We start from the raw sequence: 20,322 nt of genomic DNA on the forward strand, positions 1-20,322 counted from the left end.
CGAATCTCGAGGGCGAGATTCATCTTAAGGGGGGTAGGTTTGTAACATCCCAAATTTTTAATTTGGAATGTTATACATTAGATCATCATTGCATATCATGTTTTATTGCTTTTCCGTTTCGTAATCCTTGAAAATCCTAAGAAACTCAAGGACCTTCGGAGAGAGTTGGGGATTTCCCGGTTTTCATATTTGATTCTTTTATCAAATAATGAAACGAGGATTTGATTTTAATTATTTCTCTTCGAAAAATATTTCACATTAAAAAATTAAAGAGAGGAGATAATATGACTTCTCCAAAATAAATGAAATATTGAAGAAAAAATATTAAAATCATTAAATTGTTTGTTTTTGTTGTTTTATTCGGATTTATTTGCATTAGAAAAATTGCATGTTTTCAAAATTGCACTTTAGGGCCAAGAAAATGTTCATCTTGTTCTAAATATTTTATTTAGACGGTGAAAATTTGTTTTGGCATTTTTAGATTTTTATTTATTTTTCTAGAATTTTTTTCCTGACGGCGGAATTATTTAAAAAAAAGAGTTCCCGCGCCCGACTGGGCCTAAGGCCCAGCCGAGCCAGGCCGGTCCAGCCGCCGCCACTCGGACCGGAGTCCGAGTTGGACTCCGCGCCGCCCCGCCTTGGCCCCTACTCCAAGCCACCGCCGCCCCGCCCTTATATACCGCCGCCCCGCCACCCCAACACCCCACCGCAGCCGCAGCCGCCCCGCGCCGCGCCAAGCCCCGCCGCCCGCGCCGCCGCCGCCGCCGCTTGCCGCCGCCCCGTCGCCCGCACTTCGCCTCGCCGGAGGTAGCCGCTGGACTCCGCCGTCGATTTTTTTATATAAAAACCGTTCGGTTTTTTTTGGTTTTACCGGTTTTTCTCGGTTCTTCTAGTTACCGGACGTTCGTCCGAACGTTCGTTTTAAGAACGGTTCTTCGCCCGTTAGATACAGCTAACGAACGCTCGTGCGTTAGTCTGTTCGTCAGATTTCTTTGATCAGATTTATTCCACGATTTTCTCTGATCGCGATTTCTGATCCGATCTTAGTTTCTGTTTTTCTTTTCGCTCGTTAGTCGGAATCAGGCGATTCAAGCGCCTGGAGTTTCATCTTGAAACTCTCTTTTCGTTTAACCAACTCAAACAAGATTTTTCTACTCTAAAATTTGACATAGTTTCAGATTAGTAAACGAAGCTTCTTGCTTTCGCCGTTTGAGTTTCGTTGCTTCGTTTGATTTGATTCTTTTTGCGCACCAGAGTTCTTAATTTGAACTTTCTGGTCAACCTCTTTTATTTGAGTTTTGCTTGTGCATCGTTGCTTGTTACTTATGTATGCTATTGTTTGCTTGCGATAGAATTCCCAGAGTGCGAAGCATGTTACTATGAGTCTCTAGGATTTGCGGATCGTCAGCAAGGCAAGTAACACTTTGATCATGCCCCTTTATCACCCAGATTTTATGCATTAATTTCAATCCTCAAACATTGCATGATTAGGATGTCATTAACTTGTGGGTTGGGAAGTAGTTGATGAGGTAGAACCTATTGCCCTGCTATATTCAAACCCTTGCGAGTTACTTCTACGCTTGCTTATAATACTATGCTATGCTATGCTCGTAGACGTGGTTTGGGTTTGAGTGAAATCCATGACAGATGTGAGCTTGTTAATTAATGGTTCAACTTAAGATGGCAACTTAAATTAACATCTGGGTGGATTGAGGCACCTGGAGTACCCAGTGTTGCCTGTATTTTTTGGAAATCCCGGAGTACCCGTGTGATCTTTCTATGGACCGCCACCCAGGCTCAAAGGGAACTGAGATGATTCATGCTAGAAACTTCTGTGTGCAGCCACAAGCTATTATGGGCTCTAGCATAGTTGAGTAAGTTACGTGAAGCTCTTGAAGAGGCAGATCAGTAGGTAGTGGGATGTAGGTTTGGTATGGTCTGTCCGGGGTAGAGAGTTAATGTTTCTGAAAGACTGTGTCTCGGTCATCCGTTTCTCAAACACCCTGTAGTGCGAGAAAACCAACGGAGGCGATCGAGTATTGTGGGGAAAAGTGCGCAAACCTCTGCATAGTGTACAATCTAATCATGGTTAGCCGTGTCCTCGATTATGGACAATTCTTGAGTATTTAGTACTTGGGTTATCACATGTATCTCATCACTCTTAATTAATATTATTGGGTTGTTAATCACTTTAATTCGGATTGAGTTGGAGGAACCTTCTCAATGATGTTTCAACTACCATGATAGTTAAATTAAAATCTATTCCTTTGTTATAGGGAAAAATTGGCTTTTCACAAAAACTATAACCATAGAGCTTTCCACCAGCCATATATGCATGTAGTGATAGCATCATTATGTTCTTGCTCTACTGTGTTATATTGCCAGCATATTCCATGTGCTGACCCGTTTTCGGGCTGCAACGTATTATGTTGCAGACTTTTCAGACGAGGAGTAAGGTTCGTTAGGTCGTTGCCGTGCAGCTCAGCTATGCCGTTGGAGTTGATGGACTCACTTTATCTTCCAAGCCTTCTGCTGTTATCGTATTAGATGACCTTAAGCCATATTATTGTAATAAGTTCTCTCTTGAGACATTCGATGTAATAAGTGTGTGATTGCTACTCTGTTATAAATTCTTCGAGTACTGTGTGTGTCAGCATTACCGATTCAGAGATGACACTGAAGCACAGAGACTTGACCATCTGAGATCGGGTCGCTACACTCCTAAATTATTTTATCTCCATGATCTGCAAAAAAAGGGGGAGGTAAGTATTTTGTAAACGAAGTCATGCGACAATCTCGCTAATCTATTTACTAAGTCTTTGCCAAGTTCTCTGTTTCATAAATATGTAACTGGAATTGGTATGAGACGACTTCGAGACTTGCAAAATTCAGGGGGAGAAATCTCCTAAGATATAACCTGTTAAGATCATGAGATCTTTAATATTGCACGCTTTTTCTTTGTTAGTTTTTCCAAATGGTTTCTCATGTAAGGTTTTTAATGAGGCAATATCAATGTAAGCATGGACGATATATGTCATTTTCTTTTTATTTTTTCACTGGGTTTTTTAAAAGGAGTTCTTCATGTCAATGTTGTATATTTTCTTCTCATTTTTTCCACAGGGTTTTGGAGAAGAATATTTCAAGCATAACAAACACGATAGAAAAGATGCGTCCGTCGTGGGGCGTGGGAGAACCACCGCGTGCCCGCGTCGGTTGGCTAGCAATCCGCACGAGCGGTTTGTACAAGGGAGGACTATCCTTAATTACCGAATTAAATTAATCCTAACAAAATAGTCCAAATCAAAGGAGTAGTGCAAGGGATAAAAAAACGGCGAAGAAAACTGAAAACCGAGGTGGTACAAAAAAGATCGACCCGGGGCTTCTGAAACGGGTACCTTCTGAAACACACCCAGCAATTAATCAAGAATTTGAACAACGCATGCGCAAGAAGAAACTCCATGTAAAAATGGCCATGAAACGGCCACCTGGACCCTGATCCACTGCTCGTCAAAGGATCCAACATACAGTGCTACCTCTCTTTTCGCTTCACTCCATTCTCAAACCTCCATCCTACCATGGCGGAGCACAAGCGTACAGTTTCCACCCTCGTTCTCCTCCTCCTCTTCTTCTCGGCGCCGACGAATGCCACACGGCCACCAGCAACGCTCCGCATCCCCGTCGTCCACCGCGACGCGGTCTTCCCGCCGCCGCCGGGCGCCAGCCGTGGTAGCCTCCTAAGCCGCCGCGCGGCTGCCGACGCCGCGCGCTACGCCGCCCTCAAGGCGTCCCTCGGCCTCCGCTCCTCCTCCGCGCACGACGACCGCCTCCACTCCCCGGTCATGTCCGGGCTCCCCTTCGACAGCGGCGAGTACTTCGCGTCCGTCGGCGTGGGCACCCCGTCCACCAGCGCGCTGCTGGTCACCGACACCGGGAGCGACCTCATCTGGCTCCAGTGCAAACCCTGCCGCCGCTGCCACCGCCAGATGAGCCCGCTCTACGACCCCAAGGGCTCCAGCACCTACCGCCAGATCCCCTGCTCGTCGCCGCGGTGCTTCCCTCGCCATGGCTGCGACACCAGCACCGGGGCCTGCGGGTACGCCATGGTCTACGGCGACGGCTCCGGCAGCAGGGGCAACCTCGCCACCGACAGGCTCGTCTTCTCCAACGACACGTCCGTGGACAGCGTCGTCATCGGGTGCGGCCACGACAACGCGGAGCTGTTCGACTCGTCGGCCGGGGTGCTGGGCGTCGGCCGCGGCGCCGGCTCCCTGGCGACGCAGGTGGCGCCGACCTACGGGCGCTACTTCGCCTACTGCCTCGGCGACCGCACGTCCGTCGCACGGAGCAGCGCCTCCTACCTCGCCTTCGGCCGCACGCCGGAGCCGCCGTCCACGGCCTTCACCCCGCTGCTGTCCAACCCGCGGCGCCCCAACCTGTACTACGTGAACATGGCCGGCTTCAGCGTCGGCGGCGAGCGTGTCGCCGGCGGGTTCTGCAGCTCCAGCCTCTGGCTCGACCCGGCGACCGGGCGGGGCGGCGTGGTGGTGGACTCGGGCACGTCCATATCGCGGCTCCCCAGGGATGTGTACGCGGCGCTGCGCGACGCCTTCGACGCGCGCGCGGCCGCGGCCGGGATGCGGAGGCTGGCGCGGGGCATCTCGGTGTTCGACGCGTGCTACGAGCTCCGAGGCGCCAGCGTGCCGGCAGTGGTGCTGCACTTCGCTGGCGGCGCGGACCTGGCGCTGCCCCCGGGTAACTACTTCATACCCGAGCAGGGCGGGAAGTACCACTGCCTGGCGCTGGAGGCGACGGACGACGGGCTCAGCGTGCTCGGCAACGTCCTGCAGCAGGGATTCCGGGTCGTGTTCGATGTCGAGAAAGAACGTGTCGGGTTCGCGCCAAATGGCTGCTAAGCTTGATCAACATTTATTTACACGGTTGTTTAACCTGAAGCATGTGTGTGTACTGCAGCCATAAATTGTTGTTTTCACGTGTTACATAGTACAACACGGGAGAAAACATACGCACGGCCGCACTGAATTTCTGTAGCAGTTGCAAACCCACGCTCACTAGTATGTCATTGCTTTGCAATGATCTCTCTGAACTTGGTCCCTATTCCCCCATTCGGCCGACAGCTTAATGAAAGTAACAAAAGCACGTCCCCTGTACATAAAACTGCCGATGATAAAATTTGTTCTACTTTGCGAAAACCAGATCCACGACCAAAGTTATAAGAATTAAAGCTCTTTTGAGGGTCTGCCTGAAATGGCCGGTCAACCTGACCGTGTAGAGTTTGCGAATTGCTGTGTAATCGCACAACCACGACACGACGACATTCCAGTGATAGCCAGATTTTGGCCCGAGTCAACTGATCTTTTGCTGAGCCGCTTCAACATACTGCAGAGCAAGCTTTTTGACCTTGTCACCCTCCTTGATCAGGAAGTTGGCATTCTTAGCCTCCGAGTGGTGCTTCATAACCTTCTCTGCCGTTTTAGCAACAGCCCACCTGTATTGCTCGACGGTGATTACGCCGCTCTTGCAAAGTGGCCTGATGTTCTCTTTCACAAACATTTCAACCTAGAAAGGGTGAAACAAAGCAGTTCAGCCAGACATGAAAAAATAGATAGTACACTGTTAAAATAGATGCCCAGTGGAACATACAAGTGCGTTGTTACCTTCTTATGTACGGAACTAGATGAATCTGATGCGCTGTTATTGCCTGGATCAGGTGCTGGTTTCTTCAAACTGTCTACACTTTCTGCTGAATGGGTAGATGACTTGTCTGCTTTGGAATGTTTACGATTCAACTCTTGATTGCCACTGGAAGACTTCTCTTTACCGGGCTCCAGTTTCACTGCTTGCCTGATTCCTTCACCTTCTTTCGGCACATTATTCCCATGACTAGATTTATTATGCAAATCGCTCACTGTTATGTCCATTTCTTTTGAGTTCTCCACATGCCCGGTAACTTCATCAGGGATGTCAGCTACAGTTTCCTTGTCTGTTTGACTTGTTTTTTCGCATTGCAAACTACATTTATCGGCTTCGGCCAAGTTCACTGAAAGGGTTTCATTTGCTGTTACATCTGTAGTTTCTCCGCTGGGAATCAATTTCTGATCATCCTCAGAATTACATTTTGGTTGCTGATAGGACGGCCTCTGATCGAGGTTCTGACAATTTGCATCGTCCAGAACCTGCACTGATGAATCATCCTCATCTTTAAGTGGGGATGCATCCCTAACCCTAGAATCAGAACTTGACTGCAAACTTCTGCTCGGTTCAGAGTCCAAATTCACCAAGTAAGTATCGTCTGTATTTGTATATTTTTGTTGCGTGGAAATTGGGGAACCGGAAACTGTCCTGGAATTACCTTCAGCTGTTGTACTTTTTCTCTCGGGACTGTTAGGAGGGGAATCAAAGAGGCCTGCTCTTTTTAGCGCTTCTTCCACGCTGTTGAAACAAACAGTATTTTCACTCGCATTCTGCTCGAGAACACCAGCTAGTTCACTCTTATCAGTTTGTCCGGCAGTAGCAGGAATATCCAAAAGGCCTGCTCTGTCTAAAGCTTCTTCCACATTACTGCTACCACTATTGGTATTTTCAGTTGTAACCTGCTGTGATATCAGATCGCTGCTAACTTCAGCCTTTTCAGTTAGAGTTGAAGCATCATTCTCGGGTTTTGGCTTGGCAGACTGGCGAGTAGCCTGGGAGCAAAGATTCACATAAACTGATTTGCTACTGGACTTCCCGTAGATATCATTTTCTACATTGACAGCATCAGCAATAGCCAATTCAGTATCTGCACATCTGCGAATAACGTCCAAATTTGCTCTCTGCAGATAATACTCGGCGATGCGGTAAAGTTGTGCCTGAGATACATAAGTTTGGTTGATAATTTGACCATTGAACAAGAAAAATACAGGTATGCTTGCAATTTATACTTAGAATTTAGTTGAAATGGAACAAAGTAAGAGCAAATAATGAAGCCGGCAATGTGTAAGCACAATAAAGGACTCCCTTAATGATTACCTGTCTAACTGACATGGGAACTTTATTATGACGTCCAGTTGTGAGCTGTGGCCTCATATCCACAGGAAGTTTTGCCTAAGAAAACCGAACTTGTTAGTGTTTCTAGAGTAGTGGTCAATGAACTTTTGAATTATTATTTTTTATAAACTAACACGTACTAATAATGGGTAATTCCTGCTGAGATCGTCCGTGCCTTCTGTTTGATCTTTGCTACCAATAGAGCTGGCATTTTTCCTTGCCAGGATCTCAAGGGCCCATTTTCTTTTGTCCTGCTTGATATCACCAGCAGATTGATTTTGTTTATTCTGTGGTGCCTGGCCATTTTTGTTTTCTCTTCTACTCAATGCTTCTTTACTCAGGGTCGAAGAACTCGATACTTTTCCAGTGCTGTTGGGTGAATTGATTTTGATTGTCTGAGTCACAGGTGCAGGTTTGTTTGTTGATTTGCCGTCGTCACCTTTGATTTGGCTATTTTTATCGAATGGGAGGGACCCTTCAAGGGCGGAGAGAGGTTTTATATCACCCTTTCTGGGAACAACTGATGCATCAGCCAGATATAACCTGGACAAAAAGGCTTTCTTCTCTTCAGCACTTTCTTTGCGCGTGCCAGTATCTGAGGATTTCTTGAGTAACTGAAGTACTGATTGCAGTGTCTCAATCTTTTCAGGATTTATCCCTGGGGAGCAACGATGTTTCCAGAAGTCAACTTCCCTGTCACGGTGCCATGCACTTCGTCTCCTTCCTGTGGATGATGCATACAACTTCTTGGTCAGATTCTCACGTATCTTGCCCTTTTGAAGCAGTGACTTCCTTGCGAGTGAAAGGTTGGGTTTTTTGGCTGGTCCATCCATGGACTTCCCAATTGCTGAACGGAATGCGGTCAAAAGTTTTTCGTCAAAAGCGTTATCCTTCTTGAGTATACTAATACCATTATCTCTAACTACTTCCCTTATCTCTTGTTGTAGCTTCTGAACTACAGCAGTTGATTCTTTTCCGTCCTTGTGTAAAATCTTCTTCATTCTAAGACCAGGCTTATCTCCTGCCCTTCTGCCTACAGGCTTCGCCAGCTCCCTGCCAGGATCCCTCATATAGCTCTCTCCTTCAACTATACTCATTATATCAGGGACATATTTATTCTGTGTGGCAATTTTTGATGTATCACTGGCAATAACTTCGGCTGCAATCGAAGTAGCATGGCAGTCTGATGAAGAAACGCCTGAGTTTGCAAGGAGATACATTTCCTGATCCGGCACTCCCAGTTTTGCTTTCTTCGCAGGATGACTAATTTCATCTCCTGATTCCATGTCACTGGCATTTTGTCTATCCTCCCTGGAGAAAAAACCCGACAATACTAAAGTGAAATTGTGTAGATCTATGCAACTGTCATGTGACAGTGAAAATTAGCAGTTCTTACAAGTGAGTGCAAAGCGAAAGATTCTTACATGGGTGGCAACTGCGTGTTCTGGTCATTTTTCCTCTTCTGAACTGCGTCTGAGTTGATCATATCAACATCAGCTGATCTTGCCACCTTACTAGCTGCATCCGTAAAAAGGGAAGATGTTATTTGGATGCATAATGTGATGACCACACAATCCCTTGAACAGACAAGAATGCGGTATAATCAAGCAAGATTGGGCCAGAAACAAACAAACAGTGCATCATATCTATCTAAACTAAGCTATAAAATATACATTGTCTATAGTAATGTAATAATTTCCTTTTTTCGCTGTGAAAAACAAACTTCTACCACCAAAAAGATCAACAAATTTCTAAAGATGCAACTAACACAGCAGATTGTCTACTGAAATATTCAAATATGATGACTGAATGACAAGTTGGCATGTGTTGAAGCTTACTAATCTCTGATAAGCTACAAGTATGAGGCCTTCAACTATTGTGCTGGAATAAGCAAATTCCCCAACATACCTGCTGATGAAAGTTGTGCAGATTTGATGACTGGAGATTTCCCATTACTGTTTCTAGGCAGCGCAGCATCCTCTCCTGTACTTTCAGCCTCCTTACTTCTACATAATAATGAATACGATAGCCCATGTTGTGGTACTTCCGATTGTTCATTCAAAATGTTACCATGCTCTGCGCTAAATAAGATACATGCTGACTCACGCATTGCTGAAAGTTCTGATGATCTTTGTGTTGGTTCAGAAGAAACCGTGCGAGCCAGATTAGTTTCAGAAGATTTATTGTGTGAGCTACAGGAAATATCTTTGTTCCTCGGGATACAGGCATTTGCAACAGCCTCATGTGATAAATCATCTATGGAATAACTTGGATGTGAATTGCAATAAAATGCTTCTTGGGCTGTCTCCGAGCCTAGTGAACCTTCTAGTAGATCATCCTTACTTTCAGAATTTACACCAACCATCGAGACAACAAGGGCAGTTTCACCATCATCTGCAACAGATACTGACACCCTCCCTGAAAATGATGCATCGGTAGATGTTCTATCAGAATCTCCATTGACGTTTTGCTTCAGGACAACCTCTGATTCATTTTTCGCTTCAATAGATACACATCTACAGAATTGGTAACTTCCTTATCACAAGCCCAGAGCAAAATAAAGATACTCCTACCAGCAAAGAGTGATCAAAGAGAAGAGTCAGATAGTATCAGTGTAAAATTACCTTGGGCACAACCATGAATCTTCAGATGTAGTTTCTGGATTAAAGCCCACACATATAGCATGATACCTGGCTTAAGGATCAAAGTAATTAGAAAACAGAACTGGTTAACAAGTCTCAACTAATAATGGACATATAGCATAATAATACAGTTATATATACCATAGATCACAGGAATCACAAGCAATTGATGTATCTAAAGCTGAATTATCCTCAGCTGCAACGAGTCCACTTCGAATTATGCAATCACCACCATCCAAACAAACTACTGCCTGGAAATGGGGAAAAAAATAGCAAGCCACAGATCAACTTCGGGAGATAATGAACATGGGGGGGTTATCACTGTTTGAAAAGAAATTGATGAAATATAATATGAATATTGTTACTTCTGCATCTATATAGTATGATGGGAAAGATAATGTGTTGCTTTCGCCTGGATCATACCAATCATCATCACCACTGCACAATAACAAGGAAAACAAATAGGAGAAGTAATGAGCATGGCCTTTATTTTATTTGTTGCGCATTCTTTCAAAATAAATAAATGAAAGGCATCTTAAAATAAGAAATTTACAATCATGATGCTCATTACTCATGGACCAAATGATATGGCATGGATTCACAGGAAAATAAACTATTAGTACACACAAGCATATAAAAGTACACCAGCAATATTTTCCGCCTAACATGGTCAGGTGACTCAGTTGCCATCTTATAGTTAGTATACCTGACCAAAGGAAGGGCTCTCAATGGCGCCATGATTTAATGAATAAGAGTATTACTTTACCAAAGCTGATAATGGTTACATAACTTACAGGATGAAAGGCCCCAAAAATATGGCAGCAAGAAACCAATAATCTAGCTTATGAGGTGACAGGGGAACTACAGAGTAAACAACAACAAAATTGAACTAAGAGATGTTCAAACTGATGGTACACGACCTTCTGACCTTACCTTGTTAAAGGGTAATCGTCTTCAATAGTATCTCCAGTACCAGTACTATCATATACCTTCAATACAAAGAAAAAAAATATTACATTCCAATGCAGTTCTACCTCTTCAGGCACTGAGCCAAAAAAAATAAAAAATCCAAGATTGACAGCACTGAGATATGTTTTACTTACTGGAGTGGATGTTATATTCTGAAATTCAATTTTGCAGAGGGGGCAGCGATTTGTGATGGCAGACCAGTTGTCTATGCATGTATAGCAAAACCTGTTATGTGAAATAAAGTTATTTAATTATCACATTAGAGCTTTAAACAACTCATGTAGGACTCTGTGAACATTGATACAATATCGTTGCTTAGTGACTAGAAATCATATTTTTTAAACTTCCTCATGTACAGAAATCAATTCCGAAGGTGTTAGAGTGAGCAGTACTAGATAGAACATGTGAGGCTAAGAATCTAGTCAACAATGGTAATGTCAAATTAAAACTTGACCTTAAAGAACTTGAACTTAAAATGGGTAAGGGAAAGCATTTCAATTAAATAAGCAAGAAGGTGGACTAGAATACAAAATTATCAAATGAGGATGACTTGGACGGTGCATAACACCTAATATGCATTGACACTACACAGGTTTAGCCAACATATTTGCACAAAACGAAAAATAAGATTGTAACCTACAAAGTTCCCTAGCTGCACAATATTGACCCTCGAGACCTTAATGGTAAATATGAAGCTATGCACAAATGTTAGGAGGTGATGGAACAAAGTCAAAAATGCAGGATAGCTGTAAATCCGTGATTGAGCCATACCAGTGTTGGCAGCCATCCAAAACTCCTCTATCGATAACAATATCTCTACAAATGCCGCAAATTTCATTCTCAGATGTATAATTTTCCTGCAAAAAACAGTTTGGATGGATGATCAAAGCAAGAAACATTTGGAACAAGAACTAGAGGTACAAAAAAGAGATAGCCCCTCCCTATAATGGCAAGCACGTATAACCACTAACTGATTATTGTTTGCATTTGCATACCCAGCCAAAATTAGTGTGGATTGTCATCACGAAAACCATTTCCAGCTCAGAAAATGGGGAACAGTTCCCATAATTCAAAAGGTTCGTCACTCTCATGCAGGCAGTGCTTTCCCATGTCATGGCCAAGAAACTAAAATGACACATTCTCATATTACATGAGAAGAGCTATGTAACCATATGAACACTATCTTTACTTACTCGAAGAGCACCATAGCAAAGGCGAACAGACCATCCACGAAATAATCGTTAGCAACTACTCGTACATATGAAAGGGAGTATCATCTCGTTGAGTCCCTTCCCTCAACTCATTCAGTAGTACCAGCAAGTACTTGTTTCGAGAAATACACCAGCAAAGCAAGCACTCAGTTTTTACCACAAGAACGGAATCGAAGGGACGCAATACCAGGTTATCCATCTCTTCCAGCGCTTCAGTCGGTTGCCCATCAACATCCATCTGCATCGGCATCGCTAATCAGCAGCAGATGCCGAGCTTTCTCCCCCAGCAGAACCCGCGGAAGAACCCTGCAGACCGAAGAACAGCGGCCATGAACCAGAATTACTCAAAGCACCGCGGCATGCGAGAGGTGGATGCAGTCTAGCGATACAAATTGGGGAAACTTGAACTCGATCAGCCCAGGATATTACCGCGGATAGGTAGCCAGCTGCGAGGGGAGCGGGGGATCAGGAGGAAGCTGGGCCGCTGGGGATCGGGGGCGCGTGGGCGTGCTCTCCGGGACAGTCCCTGCGCTTGCTAGGCGAGCACTTGCCCCGGCCCCCGACGGCGACGAGACACCGTGGGATCGCCGGTACTCACTCGTGCGAGGGAGACCTAGGCTGGGGTCGCTCAGCAGGCCGCAGCTCAGGCGCTGCACGCCCTCTCTTCCGGCCCAGGCGACCGCCCCGCGCTAGCTGGTTGGACTTGGGTCGGGAATCCCCATCAGGCAATCGAGCCGCTGCGCATACGCAGCACGCACAGATCTGCACGAAATCTGAAGACATCGTGACCGTTGCTTAGAGTTACTTTTTTATAAGGCAAATTGCTTCTAGTTAGATTTTCTTTAGAATTTTTACTGTTGTGCATCACGAAGGTAGCATTACAGGATCCCCTCAAAAAAATGTAGCATTACAGGAAAAGAAAAGTCTATTTCAAACCTTAAATTCCTAGAGATCTGACTGAATCCCAATTTGTTAAGCCCTAAAATTAGCACCGTTGGAATTGGTGAATCTTCACCAAAATATTCTTCCTCTCTGTTTGCGTTCTTGTTGGTGAGATTGAACCTGTGGTGTTCCTGGGTGGGATCGTATAATAATTCTCTTATTGTGTAAGTACGTTACTCTATAATTTTTGGGCTAGGTGATGTTCTAAGGTGTTGCAAATCTTGTTTGTGACTTTTGAAGAATCCATGTTATGGTGATTTTTAGAGTTTTATTTATAGGCTAGTTTTTTAACACAATACAGACTCAAGCGCACATACATACGCGCATACACTCATCCTATAAATGTACACACGCACCCTACCTCTATGAGCACCTTCGAGAAACTGCCGGCATATCATCTTGAGATTTACGAAGTCTCTCCTCCCACTGAGAGCGCATCGCGGAAAATTCTGAAATAAATCCAGGAATAATGCTAGCACCAGGACTTGAACCCTAGTGAGTTGGGGATACCACTGTCCCTCTAACCATCCAACAACAGGTTGATTCGCATTTATACGCTAGTTATTAGGGCTTCAAAGAGAAATTTGATATCAAGTACTTTTCTGTATGGAGAAAATGCCACAAAAATATTTTTAGATACATTAATATCTTATAACAGTTTAGGGGGGTTCATCTTTTAGCCGACTTGACTTGACTAAAGTTTAGTTGCTTAGTAAGGCAAAATAATAAGTGCCCAGCCACCGCTTTCTCTCGAGAAAATAAGGCTAAGGTTCCTCCGCCTCCTGTTGACATTGGGTCCGCCTTGTCTCCGGTATCCTAAGGGCCATGAAGGTGCGATGGACCCCGGCCCTTGTCAGTGGGAGGGCTTTTTGCTTTGTTTTAGGCGTTTTTACGAGTACGTTTAGGGTTTGTGTCCTAGTGAGGAAGATGAGGCGGTGGTGGCTTTGATACGTCTCAAACGTATTTATAATTTTTTATTGTTAAATTAGATTATATTATCATTCTTACATACTCTGGCCATCATTTTATATTATTTTTCTATATTAACATATAAATCCAGCATGCAGTGTCAGTTGTTGTTTTCTGCTTCTTTTTGGTTTTACATAAAATCGATACCTACGAAGATCCAAACATGACGAAACTTTTTGTTGACTTTTTCTAGAACAACAGACCCTAGAAGCTTCGGGGGTGACCAAAAGATGGACCAGGGGGCACAAGCCTAGGGGCGTGCCCTGGGGCAGGACGTGTTTGTGGGGCCCCTGCTGCTCTGTTTGCCCTAATATTTAGCCTATAAATTCACATATATTCCAAAACCCTCGGAACGAGACCTAAAACAATTTATTGCCAACGCAAGCCTCTATTCCGAAGCGATCTCATCTAGAGCCCTTTTCTGACACTCTGCCGGAGGAGGAAACCATCCATGGAGCCCTCTTCATCAACCTTGCTACCTCTGTGGTGATTTGTGAGTAGTTCATCCTCGGAGCTGAGGTTGTGTACTAGTAGTTATGTGTTTGATCTCTCTCTATCTCCCTCACACATATTTTTTATTGAATCCGGTCTTGATTGTATGATAAGCTTTATTAATAAAGTTGGATCTTATGATGTTCATCCCCATCTATTCTTTTTATGGTGAACTGAGTCTTCTCTTTGAAGTTTTTTTTTATGCTGGATTGAATACTTCAGATTTGAGATCACTTGTTGCATGTCTAGTAATTAACTTGCGGATACATGTGGTGATATTGGGGTAATCTAGACATAAAAGGTTGAATGATATGTATAATATGGTGTTATCGTAGTACGATCTTTAGAATTATTGGTGACACTTTGGGATGGTTCAATAGATTGATTGGAAAAGGACAACTTTGAGGTGGTTTGCTACCTATGTAATTTCATCCTACTTCCTTCGATGGAATAGAAGCTTTTGAATGATTCTTTGCTACACTTTGAGGGATTATCATGATGTTTAATTATGTTAGTGATGTCGAGAGATTGCACTAGCGGAGGTATAAATCCTAGGCCTTGTTTCCAAGCATTGAGACACTGTTTTACTCACTTTAATTATTTGTCACCTTGCTGTATTTATTTGTTTAGATTATAGAAACATATTTCTACCATCCATACTACACACCTATCATCATCTCTTCGCCGAACTAGTCCACATATGCAACTAAAATTGTATTAGGTGTGTGGGGGACACAAGAGATCACTTATATCATGTCTTCGATGAACTAGTGCACCTATACAACTGACAATTGTATTAAGTGTGTGGGGGACACAAGAAATAACTTGAATTTGATTGCAGGGCTGCTTGAGAGAGAACCACCTTCATCCTACACTTTTACGCGGATTGATAAACGTTATGTCATACACTTGAGGAAAATTTGCTACTGTCCTATGAAACACTGCGCTTGGAGGCCCAACAAAGTCTACAAGCATAAAGTTGCATAGTAGACATCTGGCTCCCTAAAGATGGAATACGGTTCTCAATGACCGAGTTTAGTGGATCTGTTTGGACCGAGTATTCTTTCATGTGTCTACAAGTTGGACTCTTTCGATCTATACTTCTCTTCATCGGTGATGGTTGCTGCTCTTGTGCGCTAGTCCTATAGGGTCTTAGCACAACGACTTCCCTTCTATCTACCACGACAAGTTTGGCCTGACTCCGGTGAGTGAGGCACGATGGCAGCGACGCGCCTTTGACTCGCTCTAGTACTTGTAGTCGCTGCTAGGTGGTATATGGACATGGATGTAATTTTTTTTATTTTTGTGTTTGTACTGCCATGTCATGATGAATCGGAAGTTCCTCACAAAAAAGGAAAAATAACTCAAATAAGCGTGAAAATTTTCTATTTGGCCCATGATTTTTCTTGCTTCAGTTTTGATTAGTGGCGTGTTACAACACGTAGGTTGAGACAGACCTCCTCCCACAAAATGAATGTTCTTCCCGAGATTCCTACATCTAAAGAGTTCAGGAAACCCAGTCTTAAGATAGTCACTCTTTCCCAAGTGCCTTACTCTTCCATCACTAAGCCTTCAAGTAGGGACTGGTCCTACTTTAAGTACATCACTCAATTTTATCCAGAATGCGAAATGGGCTCTCGTGATTGGTTAGGCCTAGTTGTTAGGGAATGTAGTAATTTCAAAAAAATTCCTATGCACACGCAAGATCATGGTGATGCATAGCAACGAGAGGGGAGAGTGTTGTCTACGTACCCTCGTAGACCATAAGCGGAAGCGTTATGACAACGCGGTTGATGTAGTCGTATGTCTTCACGATCGACTGATCCTAGTACCGAAAGTACGACACCTCCACGATCTGCACACGTTCGGCTCGGTGATGTCCCACGAACTCTCGATCCAGCTGAGTGTCGAGGGAGAGCTTCGTCAGCACGACGGCGTGATGACGGTGATGATGACGCTACCGTCGCAGGGCTTCGCCTAAGCACTACGATGATATGGCCGAGGTGGATTATGGTGGAAGGGGGCACCACACACGGCTAAGGGATCAATGATCAACTTGTGTGTCTATGGGGTGCCCCCTCCCCCGTATATAAAGGAGTGGAGGAGGGGGAGAGGGCCGGCCTCCTAGGCGCGCCCAAGGGGGGAGTCCTACTCCCGGTGGGAGTAGGATTCCCCCTTCCCTAGTTGGAGTAGGAGAGGGAAGGAAGGGTGAGAAGGAGAGAAGGAAAGGGGGCCCGGCCCCCCTCCCAATTCGGATTGGGCTTGTGGGGGGGCGGTCCCACCTTGGCCGCCTCCTCCTCCTTTCCACTATGGCCCATTAAGGCCCATTGACTCCCCAGGGGGTTCCGGTAACCCCCCGGTACTCCGGTATCACTACAAAAAAGACATCCGTGACATTTTGGGCCGAACGAAAAAAAAATTTTGTCATACATATGACACTTCTATGACGATAATTGTGACAAAACCCGGTATCATCATAGATGTGGTGGGCTCCTACTTCTATGACAAAAAATCATGACAGAAAATGGGCTTTTCATCCTGGGCGGGCCGGAGACGCAGCTGCATGACATTCTTTGGGCCGTCCATGACAGAAAAAACCATGGTAGAAGCGAGGAGGAGGAAAATTTCAGGGAGTTCCCGGTTACGGTGGGAGGTCGGGGGCCGAGTGATGCGCGTTTCTCTCGTACACGTACACGCGTGTGTGCGAGGCGTTGGCTCTAACTGAACCCGAGCGAGGCGTTGGGCTCTAACTGAACCCGAGCGATTGCACTGCAGGCTACGCATTACTGAACCCGAGCAATTGATCGATGGCTGTTAACTGAACCCGATCGAGCGATTCCTTCGCTACTGCTGCTAACTGAAGCCGGTCGATGCTGCCTCTGGGATGAACAGTGAGCGTTGCGGGGGGTTTGGATGAACAGTGAGCGGTGGCGTTGCCTCTGGATGAACAGGACCCCGTGGTGTGGTGGAGGGATGGATGAACAATAGACGGTGGAGGGGTGCCCGTGGAGGGGTGGTTGAACAGGGTCCCGTGGTGTGGAGGGCTGGATGAACAATAGACGGTGGAGGGGTGGTTGAACAGTAGCCGGTGGAGTAGCGCGCGGTGGAGGCTGGATGAACAGGAGCCCGTGGAGGCTGGAGGAGGTCGACGGTAGCCCGTGGAGGCTAGAGGAGGTCGACGGTGGAGATGAACAGTATCCCGTGGAGTCCCATTTTGCGGTACGCCACACCCCTCCCGATGAACAGGACCCCCGTTTCGACCGAGGAGGTCCGTTTCGTCTGTTTTGCGGTACGCCACACCCCTCCCGATCAACAGGACCCCTGTTTCGACCGTAGGAGGTCTGTTTCCTCCGTTTTGCGGTACGCCACACCCCTCTCGATCAACAGGACCCCCGTTTCGACCATAGGAGGTCCATTTCCTTCGTTCTGCGATACGCTAGGCCTCGTTTCCATCGCCTGTTCTGTCCAAGCCCTCCCGATGAACACGACCATGCATTCCGTTCCGACCCAGCCGGTTGGCTCCCACGCGTTCCGCTGCCTCCCGATGAACACGACGCATTTCGTTGCCTCCCCATGAACACGGCGACGACGTTGTTTCTCCGTTTCGACCCAGCCATGTACACGAGCCCTGGCCGTACATATGCACGAGTAGGCGTTCGAGACCCCACCCGTATGTACACATACGTGGCCGTATTTTCATTCTTGCATCCTGGCCGCTGTACGTACGTGTACATGCTACGTGCGCGCCTCTACTACGACACGTACGCGCCTCTACTACGACACGTGTGCACCTCTACATCCACCAGTATATATGTACGTACACGTTCGCGACCAGAATGACAACGCTACGTACGCTTCGACCAGGTGGGTCCCGACTGTCAGGTACTTCCTTGCCTACGAGGATGTAGCTGGTGGGTCCCAGCAGTCAAGGGGGCGAATCGTTTTTTTTGCCCGGACGCACTTCCTTGCGTGCGAAGATGTAGCTGGTGGGTCCCAGCAGTCAGGGGGAAACATTTTTTTCGCGAAATACAGTGGCCTGTCCGGTGGGTCCCAGCTGTCAGGTGGAGAATCATTATTTTCCGCGTAATAAGGAGGCACTTCCTTGCTGCGGCCGTGGACCCAGATGTCAGCCTCTCCACGTACAGTCCACGTCCGATGGAAGTCGTTCCTTGACCACGTTGACCACGCCGTGCCGAGAGCACTAGGGCGGTGGACGACGACGAGGCCTAGGAAGGGGACGACGGGGAGCTGGGAAGACGCGGCAGTGGAAGCCCGCGCGGAGAGGAGTACGAGGGTTCACTGGTTCGACTGCGATGTGAGGCTGCCGTCGCCGCAGGGTCTGGCCAGCGGTGGGAATAGTAGGGGCGGTGAGGCCTCCGCGGCAGCACAACCGGCCACGAGAGGCAGGAGCATGCGGCACGACCGGTGCTGCTTTGGGCGGCTAGAGCAAGAAGACCAGAGGTTGAAGAAGCACTACGGCCGTTGGATGGACATCGTACGGTCACTGGAGCTATAATCGTTCATATTGACTAAAGTTGACAAAGGCCCCATCCCAGTCAACTTAGTAGGCCCACAAGTCAGCCTCCCACCATGGTGGGTCCCAGCTAGCAGGGGGAGTATTCATTTTTTTGTGCGTAATAAGGAGGCACTTCTGGTGGGTCCGAGCTGACAGCGGGGGGAACGTTTTTTTTGTGAAATACGCTGGCCCGTCCGGTGGGTCCCAGTAGTCAGGGGGGAAACATTTTTTTCACGAAATAAGGTGGCCCGTCCGGTGGGTCCCTGCTGTCATGTGGAGGAATAATTATTTTGCGCGTAATAAGGAGGCACTTCCTTGCGGCCGCCTGGACCCAGCTGTCAGCCTCTCCACGTACAGTACTCTTCTGATGGAAGTCAGTCGTTGACCACATTGACCACGCCGCGCCGAGAGCACCAGGGCGGTGGTCTGGACGACGGCGAGGCCTAGGAAGGGGACGACGCGGAGCCGGGGAAGACGCAGCAGTGGAAGCCCACGCGGAGAGGAGTACGAGGGTTCACTGGTTCGGCTGCGGTGTGAGGCTGCCGTCGCCGCAGAATAACAGGGGGTGTGGGTGAGTAGAGGGATGATACGTCTCCAACGTATCTATAGTTTTTGATTGCTCCATGCTATATTATCTACTGTTTTGGATGTTTATGGGCTTTATTATACACTTTTATATCATTTTTGGGACTAACCTATTAACCCAGAGCCCAGAGCCCAGTGCCAGTTTCTGTTTTTTCCTTGTTTTAGGGTTTCGAAGAAAAGGAAAACCAAACGGAGTCCAATTGACCTGAAACTTCACGGAACCCATTTTTGGAAGGAAAGAAGCCCAGAAGACTTGAAGTGCACGTAAGGGAAGCTTCGAGGAGGCCACGAGGTAGGGGGCGTGCCCACCCCCTGGGCGCGTCCTCCACCCTCGTGGGGCCCTCGTGGCCCCCCTGACGTACTTCTTCCACCTATATATCTCCATATACCCTAAAAACATCGGAGAGCAGAATAGATCGGGGGTTCCACCGCCAGAAGCCTCTGTAGCCACCGAAAACCAATCTAGACCCGTTCCGGCACCCTGCCGAAGGGGGCAATCCCTCTCCGGTGGCCATCTTCATCATCTCGGTGCTCTCCATGACGAGGAGGGAGTAGTTCTCCCTCGGGGCTGAGGGTATGTACCAGTAGCTATGTGTTTGATCTCTCTCTCTCTCTTGTGTTCTTGATTTGGCACGATCTTGATGTATCGCGAGCTTTGTTATTATAGTTGGATCTTATGTTTCTCCTCCCCCTCTACTCTCTTGTAATGAATTGAGTTTCCCCTTTGAAGTAATCTTATCGGATTGAATCTTTAAAGATTTGAGAACACTTGATGTATGTGTTGCCGTGCGTATCTGTGGTGACAATGGGATACCACGTGATTCACTTGATGTATGTTTTGGTGATCAACTTGCGGGTTCCGCCCATGAACCTATGCATAGGGGTTGGCACACGTTTTCGTCGTGATTCTCCGGTAGAAACTTTGGGGCACTCTATGAGGTCCTATGTG

The 20,322-nt window shown here is 46.5% G+C and overlaps 1 protein-coding gene and 1 pseudogene across 2 annotated transcripts; one reads left to right on the forward strand and one right to left on the reverse strand.

Moving 5' to 3' along the window:
• Positions 1 to 3,203: 3,203 nt before the first annotated feature.
• On the forward strand, positions 3,204 to 4,959 carry LOC125544754 (aspartyl protease family protein 2 pseudogene; annotated as a pseudogene).
• A 211-nt stretch (positions 4,960 to 5,170) lies between these two features.
• Positions 5,171 to 12,574, reverse strand: LOC125544753 (RING/U-box protein). Of its 2 annotated transcripts, none has more exons than XM_048708501.2 (14): positions 12,299 to 12,574; positions 12,057 to 12,175; positions 11,430 to 11,515; positions 10,793 to 10,883; positions 10,623 to 10,678; positions 10,055 to 10,127; positions 9,831 to 9,940; positions 9,672 to 9,737; positions 8,956 to 9,563; positions 8,472 to 8,565; positions 7,188 to 8,358; positions 7,030 to 7,104; positions 5,676 to 6,869; positions 5,171 to 5,577 (listed from the first exon to the last, which is right to left on the reverse strand). In XM_048708501.2, the coding sequence occupies exons 2-14, from the start codon at positions 12,117 to 12,119 to the stop codon at positions 5,365 to 5,367; spliced, it is 3,900 nt and encodes a 1,299-aa protein (XP_048564458.2). In that variant the 5' UTR covers positions 12,120 to 12,175; positions 12,299 to 12,574; the 3' UTR covers positions 5,171 to 5,364. The 2 variants fall into 2 exon arrangements, with proteins under 2 accessions (XP_048564458.2, XP_048564457.2); XM_048708500.2 differs by having other exon boundaries at positions 12,027 to 12,175.
• Positions 12,575 to 20,322: the final 7,748 nt, after the last annotated feature.

This window comes from Triticum urartu, chromosome 3A (assembly GCF_056163025.1).
Source record: "Triticum urartu cultivar PI428250 chromosome 3A, HENAU_Tu73, whole genome shotgun sequence".
Taxonomy (NCBI): Eukaryota; Viridiplantae; Streptophyta; class Magnoliopsida; order Poales; family Poaceae; genus Triticum; species Triticum urartu.

Coding starts and splice junctions, on each gene's coding strand:
- LOC125544753 (XM_048708500.2), bottom strand. CDS start 12,119: ATGCCGATGCAGATGGATGTTGATGGGCAACCGACTGAAGCGCTGGAA. Junction 10,128..10,622: donor GACGATTACCCTTTAACAAG/GTAAGGTCAGAA, acceptor GTTATTGTGCAG/TGGTGATGATGATTGGTATG. Junction 7,105..7,187: donor GCAGGAATTACCCATTATTA/GTACGTGTTAGT, acceptor CGGTTTTCTTAG/GCAAAACTTCCTGTGGATAT.